The 21,655-nt window shown below is 33.3% G+C and overlaps 1 protein-coding gene across 5 annotated transcripts in view; it reads right to left on the bottom strand.

Annotated features, from left to right (window-relative positions):
* The window catches only part of GRIK2 (glutamate ionotropic receptor kainate type subunit 2), a 661,616-nt gene that overhangs the window by 110,733 nt on the left and 529,228 nt on the right, over positions 1 to 21,655 (bottom strand). For all 5 annotated transcript variants that reach the window (XM_045499147.1, XM_045499151.1, XM_045499149.1 and 2 more), the window contains exon 14: positions 17,886 to 18,103. In XM_045499147.1, coding sequence (XP_045355103.1) covers positions 17,886 to 18,103 — 218 coding nt within the window. The remainder of the gene's footprint in view (positions 1 to 17,885; positions 18,104 to 21,655) is intronic.

Raw genomic sequence — 21,655 nt, 5'->3', positions numbered from 1 at the left:
TTAACACCCATGAAGTATTTAGCCCATCCCCTACCTGCCTCCCCTCCATCAATCTTCAGTTTGTTCTCTATAGTTAAAAGTCTTTTATGTTTTGCCTCCCTCTCTTTTCCCCCCTTTCCCTATGTTCATCTATTTCATTTCTTAATTTCCACACGAGTGAAATCATATGGTATATTTATTTCTCTGCCTGACTTATTTCACTCAGCATAATACACTCTAGCTCCATCCACGTCATTGCAAATGGTAAGACATCATTACTTTTAGATGGCTGAGTAATATTCCATTGTACCTATATACCACATCTTCTTTATCCATTCATCAATCGATGGACATTTGGGTTCTTTCCAAATTTGGCTATTGTTGGTAATTCTGCTATAAACATCTAACAATCTTTTAAATTCTTGGAACATTTGACTCTGATTTCAGGCAACCAATTTCATTGATTATCTTGTTACTGTTAAGAGACACTGTTTGTCAAATTCACTATGCTTTTCCTGAGAATGTTTCTTGATAATGACTTTGTTGTTGTTAAAAATCTTTTTATGCAACAAACAGCTTTTCCACTTAGCTCTGCCTCAGTAAGTTGCCATTGCCATTTATGGTGAAATCTGTAACATGCCTTCACCCAGACTTTTATTCTTTACTGTTCCAGTTGTATTTGCTTCTCCATTTCTACTCAATTCTGCTTCAATACTATACCTTCATTTCAAATTTGAAAACTCACCCATATGTACTTTTTAAACTTAAATTTTCCCAATTAAATCAATTAAAATTAGATAAAATTTAAAATTCTGTTCCAATTACAGAATGAATAAGTAATGGGGGTGAAAAGTACAGCATAGGGAATATAGTCAATGGTGTTGTAATAGTGTTGTGTGGTGGCAGATGGTAGCTGGACTTGGGGAGAGCAAGGCATAATGTATGGACTTCTCTAATCACCATGTTGTCCACCTGAAACTAATGTAATATTGTGTATCAACTATACTTCAATTTAAAACAAGAAACTTTGTTCCTTGGTTGCACTAGCCACATTTCATGTATTAAGAGACATTCACATTTTAGTAAAAGCCATAACAAAACAAAACTCCGGTCCTATTTGTTAGCCTGAGATAGTGAAATGTCTTTGAAGCGTTTTGTAGCGAACTACTGACATGGACACTGTGAAAAGTATTCCCAAATTCAAAGAAAGAAGGTCAGGCAAAACACTCAAGTGTTTCTTTTGAGCTAGTAACAGTAAATTACTGCACATTTATTTTTAAGAGATAGCAGGTATAATAAATTAGGCCTGAGATTTGGAAAGAAACAATGGTTAATAAGGAGGAGTAAGAAGGATGGTAAGATAGCTATTGCCTGTCTACTGACAACACATATAAAAAAAGGAAGAGTTTAGCTATCATTTTTATTTTCAAAATACAATTAATTTTGTTCTTCTGGCTATAAGAGTTTTACTCTAAGAACTACATCTTTAGGGCATCAGTGTAGAAATAAATGGAAGCGGCAACTTGCAATGATTGGGCCCCGGAGAAAAAGCAACTCTGAAAGTGAAGCCCAGCAGGCTGATGCCCATGCACAAGCTCCTTCATTATGATGAAGGTTACATCCCATGATCTCAGGACTCCTGTTTTCAAAAAATTACTTCTCAGACACCTTTAAATAAAGATGTCTTTCTGACTTTGGAAGTTACCCTCCTGCTAATGCTAGTTTACTTGACATCTTTAGAATAAATTTTGTTGGTTTTCTTAAAGTCACCTCTATTATTTTAATTCATAAACATAAATTGCTCTAGTGTTTTCCCTGGATTCCAAGGCAGATCTCTACCAGGAACATCAACATCTTCTTCAACATCATCAACATCATCATCTTCATCATCATCACTGTCATCAAATTTGGGTAGTCCTTTATGAAACATCTTCCTAAAGATTAGGATGTATCAGGTAGATCTAAAAATTGTTATTTTTAGACATGTTCCTTTCTTAGTCATGGCCTCTTAAGTCATTTTCTTCTATTTTGACAATATGGATACCTTGTTGTTGCTAGTGCTGCTGCCACTGTTGTTGTTGTTTTTGTATTTTATTCTTTAAAGCAAGGCAGACTGCCACGTGCAGCACCTCATTTGGATGTGTCTGGGGTCTTGGAAGCTTGACCACCCTATGTTCTTCTACTAATGGACCTTGAGAGCCTGTTTGGAAGTTCTAGCAGGGGAGTGCAGCTGCTCGTTTACCCTCGACCAAAGAAAGTCCTCCTCTATTGGGGAAAGTCGCCCTCATTTCCTCTTGTACCCAGCACACAGCTTTGGGAGGGGCGCACATGGAGCAGTGAGGGAGAGAGATGCCTGCCTAGCCAGTCAGATCAGCTGAATCAACTCCAGGGATCAATGGGGTGACATGTCACAGCCAGACCGTCTTCACACCCAACAATATGGATTCCTAATTTACTCCACTAAATTATATTTGCTAGAGTTAGGCTGGCTTAGTTTCTTCCAGTGTTGGAAGAAAAGGCTGATACGATAAAAATATCTGTATGTGAATACCTAAAAAATATGAGCTAACATAGATTCCCCTGACACTAGTGTATCTTGGGCATCCTGGAATAACTGAGGAATGGAATTCCAGACTACATGCATTCAATGTCAACTCTATGTGACAGTACAGCCATGCAAGTGTTCTTTTTCATTTATAGACATGGAAAGACTGAATAAACTACAGCTAATGTAGATAAAGAAAGATATTTCTATAATCATTCTTCTAAATATAAGTTAATATGGCTCAACAGAAAAAGGTTAACAACTACTCCTATATATTTCTATCACAAGATTTTTTTTCTTTTTCACTTGAAGAAAAAATTATATTAAGAAGTCTAAACAGACAACCTTAAAACTATCTCTCTACCAATTTTCCTTCAAGGTTTGATTAAAAGCATTTATTAAATTTAATATATGAAAGCATTAAATTTCTGATAGTTTAATGCAACAAACATTGAAAATCAATATCTCAATTGTTATCTTAGGTATTTAGGATATAAATGATTTCTTTGCTATGCATGTGTGTTTCTATACAAACATATTTTGAAAGTTAGTGGGAGCACCTGGGTGGCTCTGTCGGTTAAGCGTCCGACTTCTGCTCAGGTCACGATTTCACGGTTAGTGAGTTAGAGCCCCATGTAGGGCTCTGTGCTGACACCTCAGAGCCTGGAGCCTGCTTCGGATTCTGTCTCTCTCTCTCTCTCTCTCTCTCTCTCTCTATGTTCTCCTCCTCTTACAGTCTGCCTCTCCCTCCCTCTCTCTCTCTCTCTCAAAAATAAAATAAACAATAAAAAGAAGTTTGCAATGACTAGGTGAATGGGTTTGGAAATTAGCAAGTGGCTTTTTGTTTTAGACTTTATCTCAAGAAAAAAAAATATTTCTGAAAGTATCATGAGCACATTCTTATAACCCTATTTTACTGATAATGAATCTCAGTATATGTGCTGCCAAAGTGAGCATGCTGATAATGAATTTTTAAAGCATATTCCTGAAAAGAGCATCACTACCTGTGTTCAGTGGAAATATGAGATATGTAAAGCTATATATAGGCTAAAAGTCTTTAACACTGAAACAAGAGAAAAACAAAATATAGTGAGAAAATACTGGAGGCTTTTGTTACAGGATATTAGGATTTGTCTTTGTAGGTTGGACTTTGACATTTTTTCCTTTGTTTTCCTAAAATTCTATAGTTCTCATGAGTCATATGCATTATTTTTATAAGAGAAAAAGAAACTTGCTAAAATTACAATGGTTAATATTTATGGAGAGGAAGAGCAATTAAAAATGGGAGTTCTTCTTCTACTTAAGCATTAATTCTGAGCATGAATTGTTTGTCAAAGTAAATCTCACACATTAATAAAAAGACCGTTAATTAAAAAAACATTAATAAAAAGATCATTAATTAAAATTGGATGTATGGATGGAACTGGATTCATGATGCGCTTTATCTTTTCAGCAGTGCAAGAGATTAATCTAGAATATTTTTTAATAATCTACAATCAAGATTAAATCACAAATCAAACATAAATGTAATTGAGTACCAGCTTTTGGCATTAAGCATAGGTAAACTGGATGTATTTCCAGGAATGCAAGCATTCATTTGGAGGGAAATGGTTTTATCTGCTACAGAGTTTATCAGTTCAACTATTAAGCGCCTTAAAATAAGAATAGCAGTAAGTACACACTGGGAGTTTATTACATGTTTAGTGCTTTATGTAAACAATCTATAAAACAGGTAATGAAACCCCCAGTTTAGCTATAAAAAGACAGAAGCCCTAGGTTAAGTAAATCCCTAACAAGTGATAGATATATGATTTCATGACACAACCTAGTTTATGCATTTAATCATTTTGTTAAACTGCATTGTATTGATTCAACAATCATTTATATCCACTATTAATGATACTTTCTAATTATTTGGTCTTTATTTAATTGTTTTTGTAATAAATTATAATGAAGCATAAACTCACAGTGTTCTGAAAGCAGTCAAGGGACCTACAAAGCAAACTAATTTATTGTGTAACCTCTAATTAGTTGTAATTACAATATTTAATAAAGGAAACACCTACCTTTAGAGACAATCAAATCTTTTCACTGAACTCCACTAGTGTTGTGGTATATACAATAGGCTAATGATAATCAAAAGTATTATTCAAATGCTATCAGGAAAAATAAAATTACAATTTATTGCCAGCCCTGAACTATTATTCCACTAGAACAGATTTAATATGGAAACTGGGTATAAGAAAAATAAATCATGTAACCATTCATAATTTAATTCCAATTAAGGTAGCATATCTTATTCCTATAGAACACACTCACTCATGCATGTGCATACACGTGCAGACACATTCCCTCATCTGTAAAGTTCTTTACTTATGAAACTGTTAAGGACTCTCTCTGAACACAGGAGGTCAATGAAAGTGCTTAACAGTATGCATTAGATATTTACAACTCTAGGCACTGTCAAAGTCAATAATATCCCAGCAAAAGAACTTGAATTACTTCAGAATCTGACCTCTTTATGACGAAGACATTTAGCATTAATGTTTAATCTAGCCAATATTGCTTTTTGAAAAGCAATATTTTTGAGGAATCTATTATATTCAGTTTGCAACTATCAACATCTCTAAAATTTATTTTGTCTTTTTTCCAATCTATTGGGGTAGAGAAAGGGCATAAAAAAGAAAGGATGCTTTATGAGCTGTGTTTGCTATTGGTGAATATGAGTGATGAAGTAATAAGATGATTCACTATCAGAAGGGCTGATGATCCTACATTTTGCACGCTTCCAAGGAGGAAAAGCAGTTCTGTTTTGTCTTTAATGAAAGTCTATACAGCAAAGATGGAAGCAGTAGTAACAGTAAACCTCATTTTGCTTTATGATATAATGAGAGAACCTACTTAACTACATATAATGTCTTTAATCAGCTCTTAATATCAAAGAACAAAGTGGTATTTTTGCTATTAGGACTTTTGGAAAAGAGATAGGAAAACAAATGAACAAAAGAATGTTCAGCTGACCAAATGTGATAATTAGCTTAAAGTGTATTTGCAACAACAGAAAATAGCACACACCCCCCACCAAAAAAAAAAAAAAAAAAAAAAAAGAAAAAGACATCATGGTGCATGAAAAATCAAGAACATTAACTGCCAAGGGCATAGGGTATTCTGGATTAAGTACAAGTTTCACAGTATTCACTTTAGCTAATGGATAATCTAAAAGGATAATATGCTTTGTTGATACTCTAAAGTTTGATTCCCCCTTACAAACACACACACACACACACACACACACACACACACACACACACACACTAAACATGATTAATAGATCTTTCTTAGCCACAATCCCAATTAAAATAATTTCCTCAAATAATTTACAAAGCAGAGAAACTGGGCGTTTTGTTTGTTTGTACATTTGTTTTAGAAATACCGAATGATGCTTTTATGCTGCAACTTACATAGAAGAGAAGTTTTCATCTTAATTTTTTAACTAACAAATAAAACATTACAAGTTTTAAGTGACAATTTTTATATTTATCTAAGCCTATATTTTTACGTCCAAAAATATGCCTTTCCAAGTCCCTTGCAAATCGTTGCCTAACCGGTGGCTATAAACTCTTACAGTGACAATTATCCATTATGCAGTACTTGACAGGCCAGCTCTACGTTGCTCTATTAACTGACTTTGAGTTTTCTCACTCCCTGTGGGGCCCTCTAGGCTAAGATTGATGAGGTGCAATGTGGTGTTTGAGCTGCCATGCTGACTTGACAAACAGCAAGAGTGGTCCCTGCACAGAGTAGAGGAGGGAGGGCAGAAGAGAGACAGAACCACAGTGTATCCTGGAATGACAACAGCCTCATGCACTTGCCTTTCAAGGCAATTAAAACATTGTTTCTCAGATTTTACACTTCAGTCAAACACAAAACTTCTTTCTTCAATTAGAGTCCCAAAGCTTCATTGGTACATATTGAAAATTAGAGAGGGATTAAACTTTTGTCCCTCAGACATTTTAGAGAAGCGGAGATAAAAGTTGCTGCTCTTTCGAAGTTTAAATACACTGAAACTCTAATAACTTCTTATAATTCCCCAAATGGTGTTATCGCTTACTTTTTAACTATTGAATTCACTCTGGCAGAGCTAAGGTAATAAAACCCATCATCATCTAATTTTCCCAGACAGCTTGATAGAACCAATGTTCTTAGTATAGATAAAGTGTAATGAAGCACTTTCTTTCCCATAGGAAAGTCTTCAACTCATATGCTTTGATGCCAACTAGCCTTCACATCTGCTGTTTCACCATTGATAGCTGTAACTTGGCATGCTAAACTAGTGTCTGATGAAGCAGCTTTACTCAAAGGCACCATTTTATTTCTTGCAATGGGAACATAGTAAAATGGTGTTGGTTTCCTGTAGGCCTTATGCAAATCCCTGTAATAAACATAGGATCAGGCCTCACATACAATAAATTGTGTGTTAGTGAGGATGGGGGAGAGAGACAATCTCCCTGGGTGAAAGTAACCCCCTTACTATGCCAATAATTTAAATGTATTATAAAAAATTGGTTTAAATATTAATTTCAAACATGACTAATATCAAAACCATATTAGATACTAATAAAAATATAACAACACTTTTAAAATACCAACTTTGCTTTTTTAAACAAAATTTTGCTATTTAACCTAATGTTAACATTGATCCATTACCTATAACTCATATCTTAAAAGCAATAATGAAGAAAAAAAAATATTTGGGAGAAAAGAGAAATGGTATGACTACAAAAATCTTTGCTAAGATATTTATTTTAGATTTCTAGAAAAGCTGTCTGATGAAAAACAAAGAAAACATCAACTTAGACAGATGAGTATTTCAGTAACAATATTAATCACTAATCTAAACTGACTGCTAGGATACATTGGTGTTCAATCATGTAAAGCTTTCAGGGTTTGTTTCATTAAATATGCAGAGAAATCAACACAATAAACCAGATTATATGTGAACTTGAATACATGAAACAAAGAATTCAAAATAAAGTTTCTATTTTTTCTATGTAATCGTTGAGTCATTACTTAATTAGTAACTTGCAAGCAAGTTGGCAAGGACAGTTTTTGGCTTGAAAACTTAAGTATATCTGGTTTTCCATCACCCACATTAGAGCCATGTGTGATGAGTCTTTGGTTTCAGTATAGATATGCAGAGGGATAATGAGGAATCCCAAAGGAACACAAAAAAAGATATCAATTAGAATTGCGTAATAATTTGTCCCCACCAGTTAACATAGGTGCATTTTTTCCACAAGGAAGGAGTGACAGTAGTTCACCAAATACTACAGAATAGTCCTGTCAGCTCAGGAAACAAAACTACAGGAGCCCAAATCTCAAACTGTTGTGCAGAATCTAACTCGATGTATAATTACAAAGTAAGGTACTTCACTGCTTCTTAATCTGGTCCCAGTTATAAACACAAGTCACATATATAATAATCCTTCCAAGACTTTAATATGCCTGCTTACTGGTCTCTAATTTCTCCTCCCTCCCGCACAGTGGAAGAACCTGCAATAAGACTTACAAAGAAAAGGTGAATGTATTCACTCCCTAGTTACCACAGAATATATATTTTCTCAACTTTTACTCAGAGACACCACGGAGGTCAGGATTTACTCCACCATAATTCCCTGAGAAAGGAGAAAGCTCTAGCTGTCTTCATCCTGCTACAAGTCAATCCTTATGCCTACCAACTGGGGACTTCCAGGAACAGTGTCAGAAATGATGTAATTAGATTATTCACTCTCAGCAAATCTCTTTTGAACAAAAGGTAAATAATTTGAAAGAAGTAAGAGTACATTCAACAGATTTATCGTCATTTCATGCTTCTGTCTGATATTTTGTGGATTCTGGGTTTCAGAACAAAAGAATACCCAAACTAATATGAAATAAATGAAGTAAATGCAATTAGTTATTAAATACAGATGCCAATAATGAAGGGATTATTTATATTTCAGACAGGGTTAATTTAACCCTTCCTGCACACTGGAATCACCAAAAGAAGTTATAAAAAAACTCAGATACCAAGAATCTCACCTCCAAATATTTTTAATTCCTTGGCTTGGAGACGGGTCTGGGCCTCAGTATTCTCTAAGAATGATTCTAATGTTCTAATGTGCAAGCAGGTTGAGACTACTGATTTGAACAAAGGGATGTTTTGAAGATTTTTGAAACTTAGTGAACGATATACCCAAATAGGACAAAATAATGACTATCCCTTGAAAAAGAAAAATTGACGTAAAAATCAAGACTATCTTCTTGCTTGTCAGAATAACGTGATTGCCTACCACAGATAAGACCATATTCCTATATGACATCCATGCTGTCCAGTCCCAATGCTTGCAGCCCACCCACATCTACTATTTTGACAGATAAAAGACTGGCCCCATAAGCTGAAGTAGTGCTTTAACTGAGGACACGGATAAGTAGTCAGTATCGCTAACTTTATTTATCAACAAATAAAAACTGTTAAGTCATAAAACTTTGATGCCAATATACATGTGCTCATATTAATATTCCAGTTTTAAACTAGTTTCTAGGCACAGAGACTATAGCCCCCATGTGAAACCCAAAGCTGAAATTTGAGATCTAAATTATTGAGGAGAAAAGGGCAGTGTCATTGCTAAGCATAAATTGACTCCAAGTAAAGAAAAATGACTTGAAAGCAAAACTAGGTGGCAAGTTAGTAACACCTGTATAAACGGGACAACTCTTTTACAAGCAAATATGTAAGAAATAATCCCTGTACTTACTGAGGTACGATAATGAATTTCTAATTATTATATTGTCAAAGAATCCCTCCTGGATAGTGGTGGAAAATAATTAAAATACATATAGTAGTAAATTTGGTATGCAGTGAAAGACATATCCAGTTTCTATCCACATGCAGATAAAGAGTTATTGAACCCTTTCTTTGTGATGACCATACTTAACTGGGAATTTACTACGTAAACTGTGAAAGGCATTTAAAGAATAAGTTCTGGAGATCTAATATACAGCATTGTGATTAAAGTTAGGAATACTGTATTATAAACTTCAAAGTTGCTAACAGACTAGGTTTCAATTGTGATAATGATTTGATGGAGATGTTAGCTAATGCTACAGTGATAATCATACTGCAATATATAAATTCATCAAATCAACACATTATACACCTTAAACTTAAACAAGATAAGTCAATTATATCTCAATAAAAAAATAAAATGAATTCAAAAGTCATTTTAGATTATCTTTCTTGTCGTTGTAACTATTTTAGGTCAATTTTATGCATACACAAAATGAAACTTTCAAAATATTGTACCACCAATATAGTAAGAGGAAACTAAAGACTCATTTCAGAAAAACCCTTTTGCAATGTGAAAAGTACACTACAGATGCCATTTTGAAAATTTACTTCTGCAACGTATAAATCTTTTCATGGTAAATATATTATACTTTCATTGCTACTGCTGCTTTAAATGAAAACAACAAACAAAAATTATGTTTTTGAGAAATAAAGAATAATATGAAAAATGTCTAATGAATGGTATATGTTTCTAAATCCATTTATTAAGCACATGCAGTAAACTGCCAAATTTTTTTACATTCTATCTCTCAACTCAAAAATTACTTCTGTTCTTTTGGCATTTAAGAAGCAAAACTCACTCAAGCTTCTGAAAAATCATTACAGGCATGCCACACAAGCAATTCAGGCTTAAAAACCTATACTGCCACCCCAGCATAATTTAATTTTAGAAGATCATTGAACTGATAAGCTCAGAATAAGCAGCAGATTATAAAGAACATGTTATAACTATATCTGCCCCAGTGGCTTAAAGCAAATGTTTTAGAAATTTAATATGATCAAACAGTTGGGGTCATGTGGGTGAGCCAAAATGACTAATGCACTTAATTCTTCTGAGTAATGATGGTTATGCCATCATATCTTTAGCTATTACTTTTATTGTTGATACTACGAGTCCCTTGGTTATTGCTTTCATAATTAATAAGTCACTTAACCTCTCCATGGCCCAGTTTCCTCATCTGTTAAATGAGCATAATGATAATTGCTTCCTACCTTCCTCAGGGGTTGCAGTAAAGATTAATGAGTTGGCATTTAGAAAGTACTTTGAGTTCTCCTAAAGAGGGAGACTATGCACAAAGAAAAATAAAACAAAATCCTCTGTGGCTAAGTACCAAAACATAAAACTTTTCCTCCAGATGGATTAATCCACTTGCTTATATTCCTAACACTACAGCCTATACTTCCAAATAAACTGACTTTTAACCCAAAGTTAAAAATGGAAATGCTATAGAGAGCTACATATTTTGAAAAAAAAAAAAAACTTTTTTAGTTCTACAGATTAGCAAAATTTGAAAATAATCACACAATCTACCTAAAACTCTCTGTCATAGGTTTTCCATCAATGGATGCTATAGTCATTGTGCCATGGGATAACTGTACAGAATTAGGTAAAAGAAGTGAGTTGGTACCATAAAGAGAACCTAAATATGAAACACTGATTTAGGGTCACATACTAAATTACAATTAAATCGTTAGTGAGAAAATTGGGAAATAGGAATCAATGAAAATAGGGGGAAACAATATTTTTAAAGTGTGCCTTGTAGTAAGTTAAAAGATTGAAATGCAGTAATAATCTTTTGGACTTGGCCAAAGAAATGTCTACACAAAATAACAAAATATTCAAGGAATCAGCTAGTTACTTTCAGCTACATGGGATAAGGTAGTACAAGAAAGAGATCACTCATCAGAAGAACAACAAAGAGAAGGAGGAGAGGGAAGAAATAATTTAAAAGAACTGGGCTGTTTGCAACCAGTACTTAGAGGTGATATTGTAGAGTTAGAATTTGCATGGTTGGGTAATTTTAAGCATTCCTAGTCTTCAGTGTCTCAAGTCAGTAAAAGTTCTCCGAATTGTTCCAACATGGCACCATTTCGTAATTAAAGAACAAATTATGCACGTTGCTCGAGGTACTTCGTTCAGCCCTCTGAAAAAGTTAAGGCAATGCCTTGTAGATTTTCTCCTCCAGCAAGGAGCTTCTATTCCAAAGTAACAATTAGTTTAGAGAGAGGCACATTTGAAAAAGAACTGTCCCTGTGGTTTTAGATTATAAATGGACTCACTTGGATACATTTGAAGGCCACAAATGTTTAGCCAAAATGGTATTGGCAAAAGCACTGTCACCCTGGTGTAAGAGAAACAGAGTCTGTTCAAAATGTACTAAAGTCTCTGGGCTTCCAAGTTTCTAGAAATAGGACTGCTGACTTGTAAGCTAAATAAAGGTTTATGTTACATGCCACTAAGAGATTTTTGCTGTTTGTCAAGCAACATCATTGTGGCAGTCGATAACTAATAAAGCCCAAACCATATGCAAAGCCTGTGCAGGGAACTAGAGATTCAAACGTGAATGATATAGATTCAATCCCTGCTATGCAGTGTGGTATAGAAACACAGGAACCAAGAAGACAGCTTGGGTTGAAAATTCAATAAGAACCGAAGTAAAAAGTGCTCAGAGAATATAAAGGAGTACCTTACCCAGCTGAGTAGAACAGGTAGGGGAAGGATCATGAAAATTTGATAAGTGAGGCATGAATTAGTATCTAAGGAATAAAGAGAATATAACCAATTTGGTTATAAGAAGGGACGGGGATGGGAAAAAAAATGTGTAACAGGCATTGGAGAAGGAGGTGCATCATTTACTTGTGACAAACCTGGGAGTAGTTGCAAGTGTGAGAGCAAGTGGCTATAAAAGAAGCCAGACCATGAAGATGAGGCAAACAAAGGCAAGAAAAATGTAACATAAATTAAATCTCCTTACAGCTTGCAGCCCACTGACACTTACCTGACACATGTAGAGTGTGACCTTCCTCAAAGAACTCATGGCCACCTTACTTCCTTAATGTTTTTGTTTTATTGAAGACCAGAAGTAACCTAATCTTAACAGTAGCTAGCCCCTCAAGGTTCTGAAAGCCATGCTTTCAAATTCCTTAGAGACTTACACTATCCCTAACTCCCTCTAACTTAAAAGTATATAATCAACCCCAGGGCAGCTCTTTCTGCCCACGGGTCCTGTCCCCATGTTTAATAAAATCATCTTTTTGCACCAAAGACGTCTCAAGGATTCCTTTTTCATCATTTGCTCAAGACTCTCAACAATGAGGTGTCTACAAACACACTGAGAAGCCAGGTTTATATCCTAAAGCAAAGGGGAGAGGGCAATTTTGGAGGACTTTAAGTCACTCTGGTAGCAGCATAGAGAACAATACAGACAAAATTGGGAGAAAGAAAAGTTAAATGGTTATTACAAAACCCTAGACAGAGATGACACTAGTTTTCACAACCAGGACAGTAAACAGTAAATAGTAAACAGTAAAGGAAACAGTAAAGGAAATAGATATATAGGAGATAGAATGGACAGGTGCAGGCAGTGCTTGGAGATATAGGAAATATGTTTAAGATTCAACACAGTTCTTACCACATAAGAGAGGATCGGTAATTATTTCTTGAATAAAAATTTGATATCTTACAAATGAACATGTAATTGAGAACATAAGGTGAATGGCAATACTGCCTAAAATAAGACATCTTAGTCATTAGGTTAAAAAAAAAGTTAAAGTTAAGGATAAATATTTTTATATTAAATATTTTTATAGTTCCCTTTACCTATGCTTTGCAATAAATTCCCCAAAGAATTGTTAAATGCACCTCAATATACCATTTCAAACTACACAGTCTAGAAAAGAGCTCTCATAGTTCCTTTTTATTTCACTTACCAAATTACATCCTCTTCATGACAATAATTATCAGAAGACTGAAGCAATTTCAATTAGATAAACATGATGTGATCTCTTCTTAAATCTATTTCAAAATTATTTATCCTACTGTGGGCCATAGAGACATAATTTACTTGACTATGTTTAAAATCATCCTAAATTCTGAAAATTTTTAATTAGCCATGTATTTTAGTGATGCTAATATCTAACCTCCGTCAAGCATTTACTAGATGGTTAGCAAACATGTACAGCTTTCATTTAATATTCAAATAATACTTTCAGAATGGTCCTGTTAGTCATTCCAATGTAGAAATGAGGAGTCAGAGGTTTACAAGGAATAGTATCTTACCTAAATACAGCCAATACGTGGTGGAGCCAGGAATCAAGCCCCAGTTTCTCTGATTTCAGTTTTTTTTTCTTTCATTCATAACAACTATTCTGAATTTTAGACTTTATTTTCAGAAGCATTAAGTGATATGCATTGTATGTTTGATACTATTTAAATTTCTTACAATATATGGCAGAACTTTTTAAAATAACCATAAAAAAGGTATCTCCTTTGATACCATCTTTTTTGGAAGGACAGACTGTATTTGTATACATAGCAAGCTTGAGATTTCAGGTAGACCAAACCCAGAGAGAGAATTGTCAGGAATTGGAAAACCTGAGTCATGCGTTGCATAGAAGCAAAGTGATTCAGCATCACTTTGTAAAACATAGGACTCACTTTGAAAATACAGGGATTCTCAAAAGAAACCATAACACCTACAGGCTCTCACTGAGTTATTTTTGAACACGTAATCTGTATGTATTCATTCTCCTAATCTTTATACTTCGGGAGAAAAGAATGTGCTTGTTGCTTAGTAACATTCTGTGTAGTGTTCAGCTCTGGGGTGAGATTTCAGTTGTACTACACCAAGTCCCCAGATTCCAAGAAGGAGGTTTTGACAACTCCTTTATCGTTTTTCAATGAAATCCCTGGGCCTTCAGCTATTTTATCATTAAAATATGATTAAGAATATATATTGGTGATGTCATACAGTTTTCTGCTGTTTATAAAGAATAACTCTGAAGAACTACCATCTGCTCAATTTTGAGTTACTTTACCAGTCATGACTTTACATTTATCCCTGGGAAGAATGCGCATGGAGTGTAATGGATATAAAAGAAAAGAAGAAAGAACTCTTCTTGAAGACAATATTCACGTAAGCTCAATAAACAAAGTCAAGCATGTTCTTTGGAAAAAGGATTATTTAATATTATAGAATGGCATAACTCTGTGTTTTTGCAATACTGAGGACTTACCCCTTTAAGGTCAGGTATCTTGAGCCAGGTCTTCTTGCTTGTAGTAACAAAATTATACCATTCTTTAAAATAATTTTCTGGAACTGAGCATTCCAGAACAATTAACTAACAGCAGGGTCTTGTTAAATTTGTAAAAACAAGATGGAAATTCCTTTAGAAATCAATGCCTTAAGGGTGCTTCCTAGAGTGTTTGTATGCATTGCTGTTAATTAAGAAATAAAAGAATGGTATCAAATGTAAATAGAATACACACACTAGTCCCTGGTTCATTGTGAAGTTGCAAAATGAGCATGCAATTACTTTAATTCCAGATTGTTAAGGAATATATATATTTTTAAATTTTACACCCATGGCTGGTATAAGTGTATAATTTAACAAACTAAAATATGAAGTTGAAATTAGTATCATTTAGGGGTACACTAAAATAACTAAAGAGAAGTCAATATTTAATGTATTCTCTTAAATTCTAATTTTTTTTCTAATTTTAAAGTAAGAATTCAGCTTGTGATAAAGTTATCAACATAAGGTAATTGTCAACTTAGTGATTATCACTGTGTGGTTTTTACTGTGACTAGTATGGATTCCAGAAGGCCTTAATTCTACAGAAAGAATGTCTGTGCTGTTGGAAACAGAAAATTGTTCTATGTCAATTTTCTCTTGGTGCTAGAGGTACCCTTGCATGCGAGAGAGAAAACAAGGGCTGAAAGAGTAAGAAGAAAAATCAATAGCAAAGAAAAGTGAAGGTAGGCAAAAAAAAGAAACTAATACTGCATAATTTACCTAAAAAAATTAAAATTAAAAAAATTATTTAAATTTTTTTAAAAAGAAAGAGAAAATTGAAAACACTGAAAAGACAAAATAAAGGGGGAGAGAATAAGCTGAAAGATAAGAAAAAAAATAATTTTTTTAAGTTGATTTTCTAGAGATAAACCTTGCTCATGGTATAAAAGAACTTTGAAATAAGATATTTGAGTCTTCTGGAATATAAAAAATAAAATGAAAACTCTGATGTATTTTTGAAACAGAAATAGTAACTTCTGATGTCATTCAAATCACTTGGTTTAGATACTTGGTGTTTTTTAACAAACTCTATTCAAAAGTCTCTTGAATACTACAATAATTTTAATGCATCCCACATTCACTCACTACAAAGTTACTGACACATACAATGTGCATTTAGCATTTCAACAGATGATTTCCTTTTCTAAAAAAAAACAAAAATAAAACAAAAAAAAAAACAAAAACAAAAAACAAAACAAAAAAACGCTATATAAGAAAAGCTATCTTTATTAATTCTGAATATTCAATGGGGAAAATTGATCAGTTGTAATTAATATAGTCAAATGGCACTTACTGATCATAATATTTTGCTCATTTTTGGTTACTCAACAAATTTGATTAAATAATAATGATTTTCCAAATAAATGTAAAATACACATTTTAAGCTTTGTCTAGTCATATGAGATATTCACTCTGAAAATAATTACATTTTAAGAATTAGATAGATTTGACTAAACAATCAATCTATCTCATTCTTTGGATATTTATGTCCTCCAGAACTCTAGAAAAAGAGATGATTTAGTTTTGTGAGAATTTTTACAACAAAAATTAAATAATTTTTGGCAAAGTTTGTGTTTTAAGTAGCATAAAACCCAGTTCCATGATTGTTGATATAGTCATCCAACTAAACTATGATCTCCTTAAAAGTGAGAAATAGATGTTATTTGCTCTAGAAGACCAATATGTAATGCAATTTCTGGTACTCAACAGGTACGTGATGAATATTTGATGAGAGAATTTATTTTATAGTTTGATTCAACTATTTAAAAAAGTTACCACTTCTGCATACTTAAACTTCCTATTACATTTGTATGAACAGTGAAGGAAAATACCAATGCTTAAAATTTTGCCTGACATACAAAGAATTTAAAAAGACTTAGTACACTTAGCATAAGTCATACAGAGAAAGACAGATACCATGTTTTCAGTCTTACGTGGATCCTGAGAAACTTAACAGAAGACCATGGGGGAGGGGAAGAAAAAGAAAACAAAGGTTAGAGAGGGAGGGAGCCAAAACATAAGAGACTCTTAAAAACTGAGAACAAACTGAGGGTTGATGGGGGATGGGAGGGAGGAGAGGGTGGGTGAGGGGCATTGAGGAGGGCACCTGTTGGGATGAGCACTGGGTGTTGTATGGAAACCAATTTGACAATAAATTGCATATTAAAACAACAACAACAATAACAACATCAAAACAAAACAAAAAGACTTGGTACAATATAAAAGAAATTACGAAGTGATATTGACTCCCTGAAGTGAAATCACCCGATTTTGAGTACAGTATTTTGGCCCAATGAGATCAGCTGGAGTAAGAAGAAAGGGAAAATAAAGAGGGTAAGATACTCTATATGCCTGGAATCTGGTTCAAGCACTTTCCATTCAAGTGTTCCACAGGGCTGTCCCTCTGGAAACCATCATGAGTTCAGTGGTATAGCTCATTTTCAAACTCTGTGCCTTACAGAACACTAGATGAATGTGCATCAACAAGAATTGTTTTGGCTTATTTCTATCATTTATTTTCCTTCTTTTTCTGTAGGCTTGTAAACAAGCCTTGTTTCACCTTAACAGAAAGAAATGTGTATATAAGAATATTATGTATGTATGTAATCATTCTATTCCTCTGGAAGAGCTAAGCCTGGTAGAGTCTGAATCTAATACTATTTAATATATATTAACAAATATATATTAATATATAATCAATACATTGTATTAATATATTCATTACATTAGGCATATATTGATATACATTATATATTAACTATATTATATTTAATGTAATTAATATACTAATATATTAATATATACTAATAAATGTATAGACATTTACATTCAAAGATAAAACCTTGTTGAGAAAAAAAAAATGTTGCCATGGGCAGAATTGCCTTCGAACAAAAAGGGAATACTTGCAAAGCAAGAACTCCTTGCCATTTGCAAGTATTAAAATGTTTTGCCTTAATGACCGTGTATTTAGTTGTACACATACCCCTCCATCCCCTGAGGAACCTGATTATTTTTTACTATTGATTATTATTGATTGTTGATTATTGAGGATTATTGACTATTGATTATTCTTCACAAATTACAGTGTTGCTACATCCTTACATCCATTAAGAGAGGGAGATTTGTTTGCACTCTATCATTTTAATATGTAAATTGTAGACAATCAGTAGGACTTACCTTGAAAAAAGTCATGGTTGCACCATCCTCCACAGCACCATACTCTATCTTGGTTTGTTTAGCTAAATCATCAGCAGAGTCAATAGGGGATTCCATGCGCTCCACTGTCAGAAAGGCGGCTAAGTTAGCAGTATACGAAGAAATGATGATAAGTGTGAAAAACCACCAAATGCCTCCCACTATCCTGGTGGAGAGCGCTTTGGGCATGAGCTCAGAACCTAACAGAGATTGGGGGGAAAAGGTGAAACGAATACAGAGAATTTGATCAGCAGTCAGGTACTTTTGGTCACAGTGGCAGAATGGAATCACTGTGTAATAAAAGCTTAAATCATAGGTTCACACATTGCTTTAGAAAGCAAGCAACAACCACTGGGAGAGCAGAGGCTAATTTCAGATAATAAACCGTCTCTTAGGACACTTGTTAAGTATAGTGGCAGGAGACTTAAGTTCTATCTGAGATAGGACAGATTAGTAATAACCCTTATAAAAACAGCATTAGAAGGGAGAAAAAAAATATCTCTAGTTTATAAACTACTTGTATGGCTTTTCATATTCTTGTTAATTACTTTGGTTTTAGAAGAAATGATTTAACATACATTCAAACCAATTTCTTAACATGCTTTATATAAAGTTTCATTTTTTGATGTGCATGAAAGCATAGATTTTGTCTATTTTGCCATTTTAAAAAGTTATGTGTTACAAAAATAAATTTCAATTACCTATATTCCTTGAGATATGAGGTTTTAGTCCAGGTTTATTTTGAAATAAGGTAGTAAATTATTTCCTTATGTACAAATAAATGTCTCCCATCACTATAGTTATCCTCAATGAGAAGAATCAGAATCAGAATAAACATATTGTCACAAATTTATTTTTACATATATATAAATATTTCATAAATATATTACAAACAAGGCTGGAGTTGCCTGCTCATGCTATTAATAAGAGAACGGGATCCAAGAATTCTATTTTACTTTTGATTATTATTAATTTAATTAATTTAGATTTTAAAATAAAATCCTGACAATTTTAAAATCAAGTCTTATAGCTTTACAACATTGTTTAAATTATGTACACTATTTACAGTTTTAATGTGTAACTGAATACATATCAGCATGCATGATTTTTTTAATAAGAAAATTATACTAAATTTATGAATATATGTAATATATTACTATGCACTTTTAATCATTTTAAATCCAAAATCAAAAAAGCATTGGCTACAAATTAATTTTTAATAGGGTTTGAGTAAAATGGAATGAAGCAAAGATGGACTCCATTTGCTGATTTGTTGACAGTCAGATCTTTCATATAATCACTGATGCAGTAAGGCAACACATCTTTAGATGGAATGAAAAATGCAACAAATCATTCATGTTAACATTGAAAAAAAGCGGTATCATGACCAGAATAGATCAAAACAGCCCATCTTACACTGCAGTTCATCTTACCCTTGTAATTTCAAACAAACAAACAAAATTTTAAAAAGCAGACAGACTTGGACATGACAGCCAACTCCAGCTCCAGACTCTGCCTACCATTCTGTGGGAGGGGAAAAAAATAACAGAAAACAAAACAAAACAGAAAAGTACCTTTCTGATGTAGTTGCTCCTAGGCCCTGTCAGACACACACTCGAACACTGAAATACTAAAATATTCCCAAGATGATCAGCAGCAGCTTTGGCTGCCCATTCTACTTTTTTTTTTTTTTCCTTAACAACAGCACCAGTAAAGTCAAACAAGACCGGGAAGGAAAAGAACAGTGGAGACATTCGACAAAAAAGGCCCAATTACCACAAGTTCGTATCTTACCCAAGGACTTAAAGCGAGTACCTGCTAGGTTTGTGAATCAGAGCCTGGTTAGGGGCTGACTGTCATGTACTCAAGGTAACGTCATGTCCAGCACTATATCCCACTAATTCCTGGGGAGCTGGGCATCAGCCAGTTTAGTATGGGTTCCTCTTTCATGTATCCACCAGCAGTGAAGTAGTTATGTGGCAAAGCAAATGTATATTTGAATTTTTCATTGCTTGGATTACTTATCATTTTCAGAGCTATTAAATATAGTCTGAATTCTAATGGCTAGATTTTTTAGATATCAAGTTAATCTAATCAGTATGCAGATTCTCAAAAAACTCCAAATATTTCAGAAAAGATAAGTGAAAAAAATATTTTTTTCAAAGTGATAGCAAACATAATTTTTAATAATCTTTGTTACGTTTGTGCCTTTATTATCAGGATAAATTACTCCAGGCTATTAGGGTTAGTTATTAGCATGTGACTAGGAGTTTGCCTGGGTGAACTGTATTACTCAGTACTACTTGTAAGAGATGTCTGTCTCATAAGACAGGCTTTTATTAACTTCTAATATTTTGTAAGAACTCCCATATTGTCTATCAACTGTCGAGTAAGCCTAAGGAAAGAAAAACATTGGGCCCAAAATGTAGGAAAGGGAAAATATAACTACTGACTATTCATTTTATTTAGAAATAGATGCCACAAATTTAGGTTAGTTCATGTAAGGTTTTCGCTGAAGTTTCAAGTTTTAGATTTAAATATCTATAAGGTTATATATACAGATGTTCATGTCTTTAAAAGAAAAATGTGTTTCAAGTTAGTAGACCTTGCTTACAACATGTATTTGTTAAATTAATTTTTTCTTTGATATGTAGTTATTCATTCTCACTTTAGGAAATAGTTTGTAAATGAAACAGTAATGAATTAAGAGATTTATGCATAATATTAAACATGCAAGAGCAAAGTATCTACTTATAAACAGCATTTTATAATTTAACAATTAATTTTCACTTCAGATCTGTAATGCAATTACCAAAATCATTTCTTCAAAGTGGACAGTAAGTACACCACTGAAACTTAGGGTAAACTTACAATAGGTACAGTAACTCTTATGAAGGAGTGTGTTTTCTCCTTAATCCAGTTATTGTCATTTGTTCAAATTTGGGGCATTTTGCTTTATTTGCTAATTTTACAACTTAAAAAACAGTACATTTTTTAAATGCATAAAATATTCTTAGATCTTGGTTAACAAAATCTTGTGAGTAGTAGGTCTGAAATATCACTTTATTGAACTTTATATAAATATTAAAAGATTAATTTAAAAAACATAGCAGCAAAAATAAAAATAAATTCAACTTGGGAAAACTGAGACTAAAATAATGAAGTCATAGTGATATAAAAACCCTTAAGATATATTACATGTATTATGTCATTTTCTAAGAAATAGAGCCTTTTACTTTTAACGTTAATATTATAAATTTTAAATAATTATGAACGAGTAATTTTGCATGCACTTCTGAGCATGCATTATTTTATATTCTCATATGCTATCAGATGCAGCTACTATTTTACTCAAAAAGGAAACTCTAAATGGTTAAATATTTTGATTTTGCAAATTTATATGCAGTAGATTTATTAGTCATGCAGTACAAATGCATCTAACCATCAAGAATTAATACGAAATAATTTTTTACATCTAAATGAGTCAGGAAACAGGAGCAGTACACTGTATTCTTGTCTCAAGAAGATGTAATCTTAGTAGTACTGTAAATGCAGCTACTAGCTAATGGATCAGGTTAGCTTGGTTATCTATGAAATAATGTGCCTACTGTGGGTTAAGAAAAAAAAATTAAATGAGTATACTGTATGTGCACTTGCAAAAGCTAGTTATTTTCTCAGAATCTCTCTTGGACGGGATTTGAGAACACCTAAATGCATTAGGTAGATGGAGAAGCTGGATTATGGTTACATGC

This window comes from Leopardus geoffroyi, chromosome B2 (assembly GCF_018350155.1).
Source record: "Leopardus geoffroyi isolate Oge1 chromosome B2, O.geoffroyi_Oge1_pat1.0, whole genome shotgun sequence".
NCBI lineage: Eukaryota > Metazoa > Chordata > Mammalia > Carnivora > Felidae > Leopardus > Leopardus geoffroyi.
Note: the sequence above shows the minus strand (reverse complement) of the source record. Positions and strands in the feature narration are given on the sequence as shown.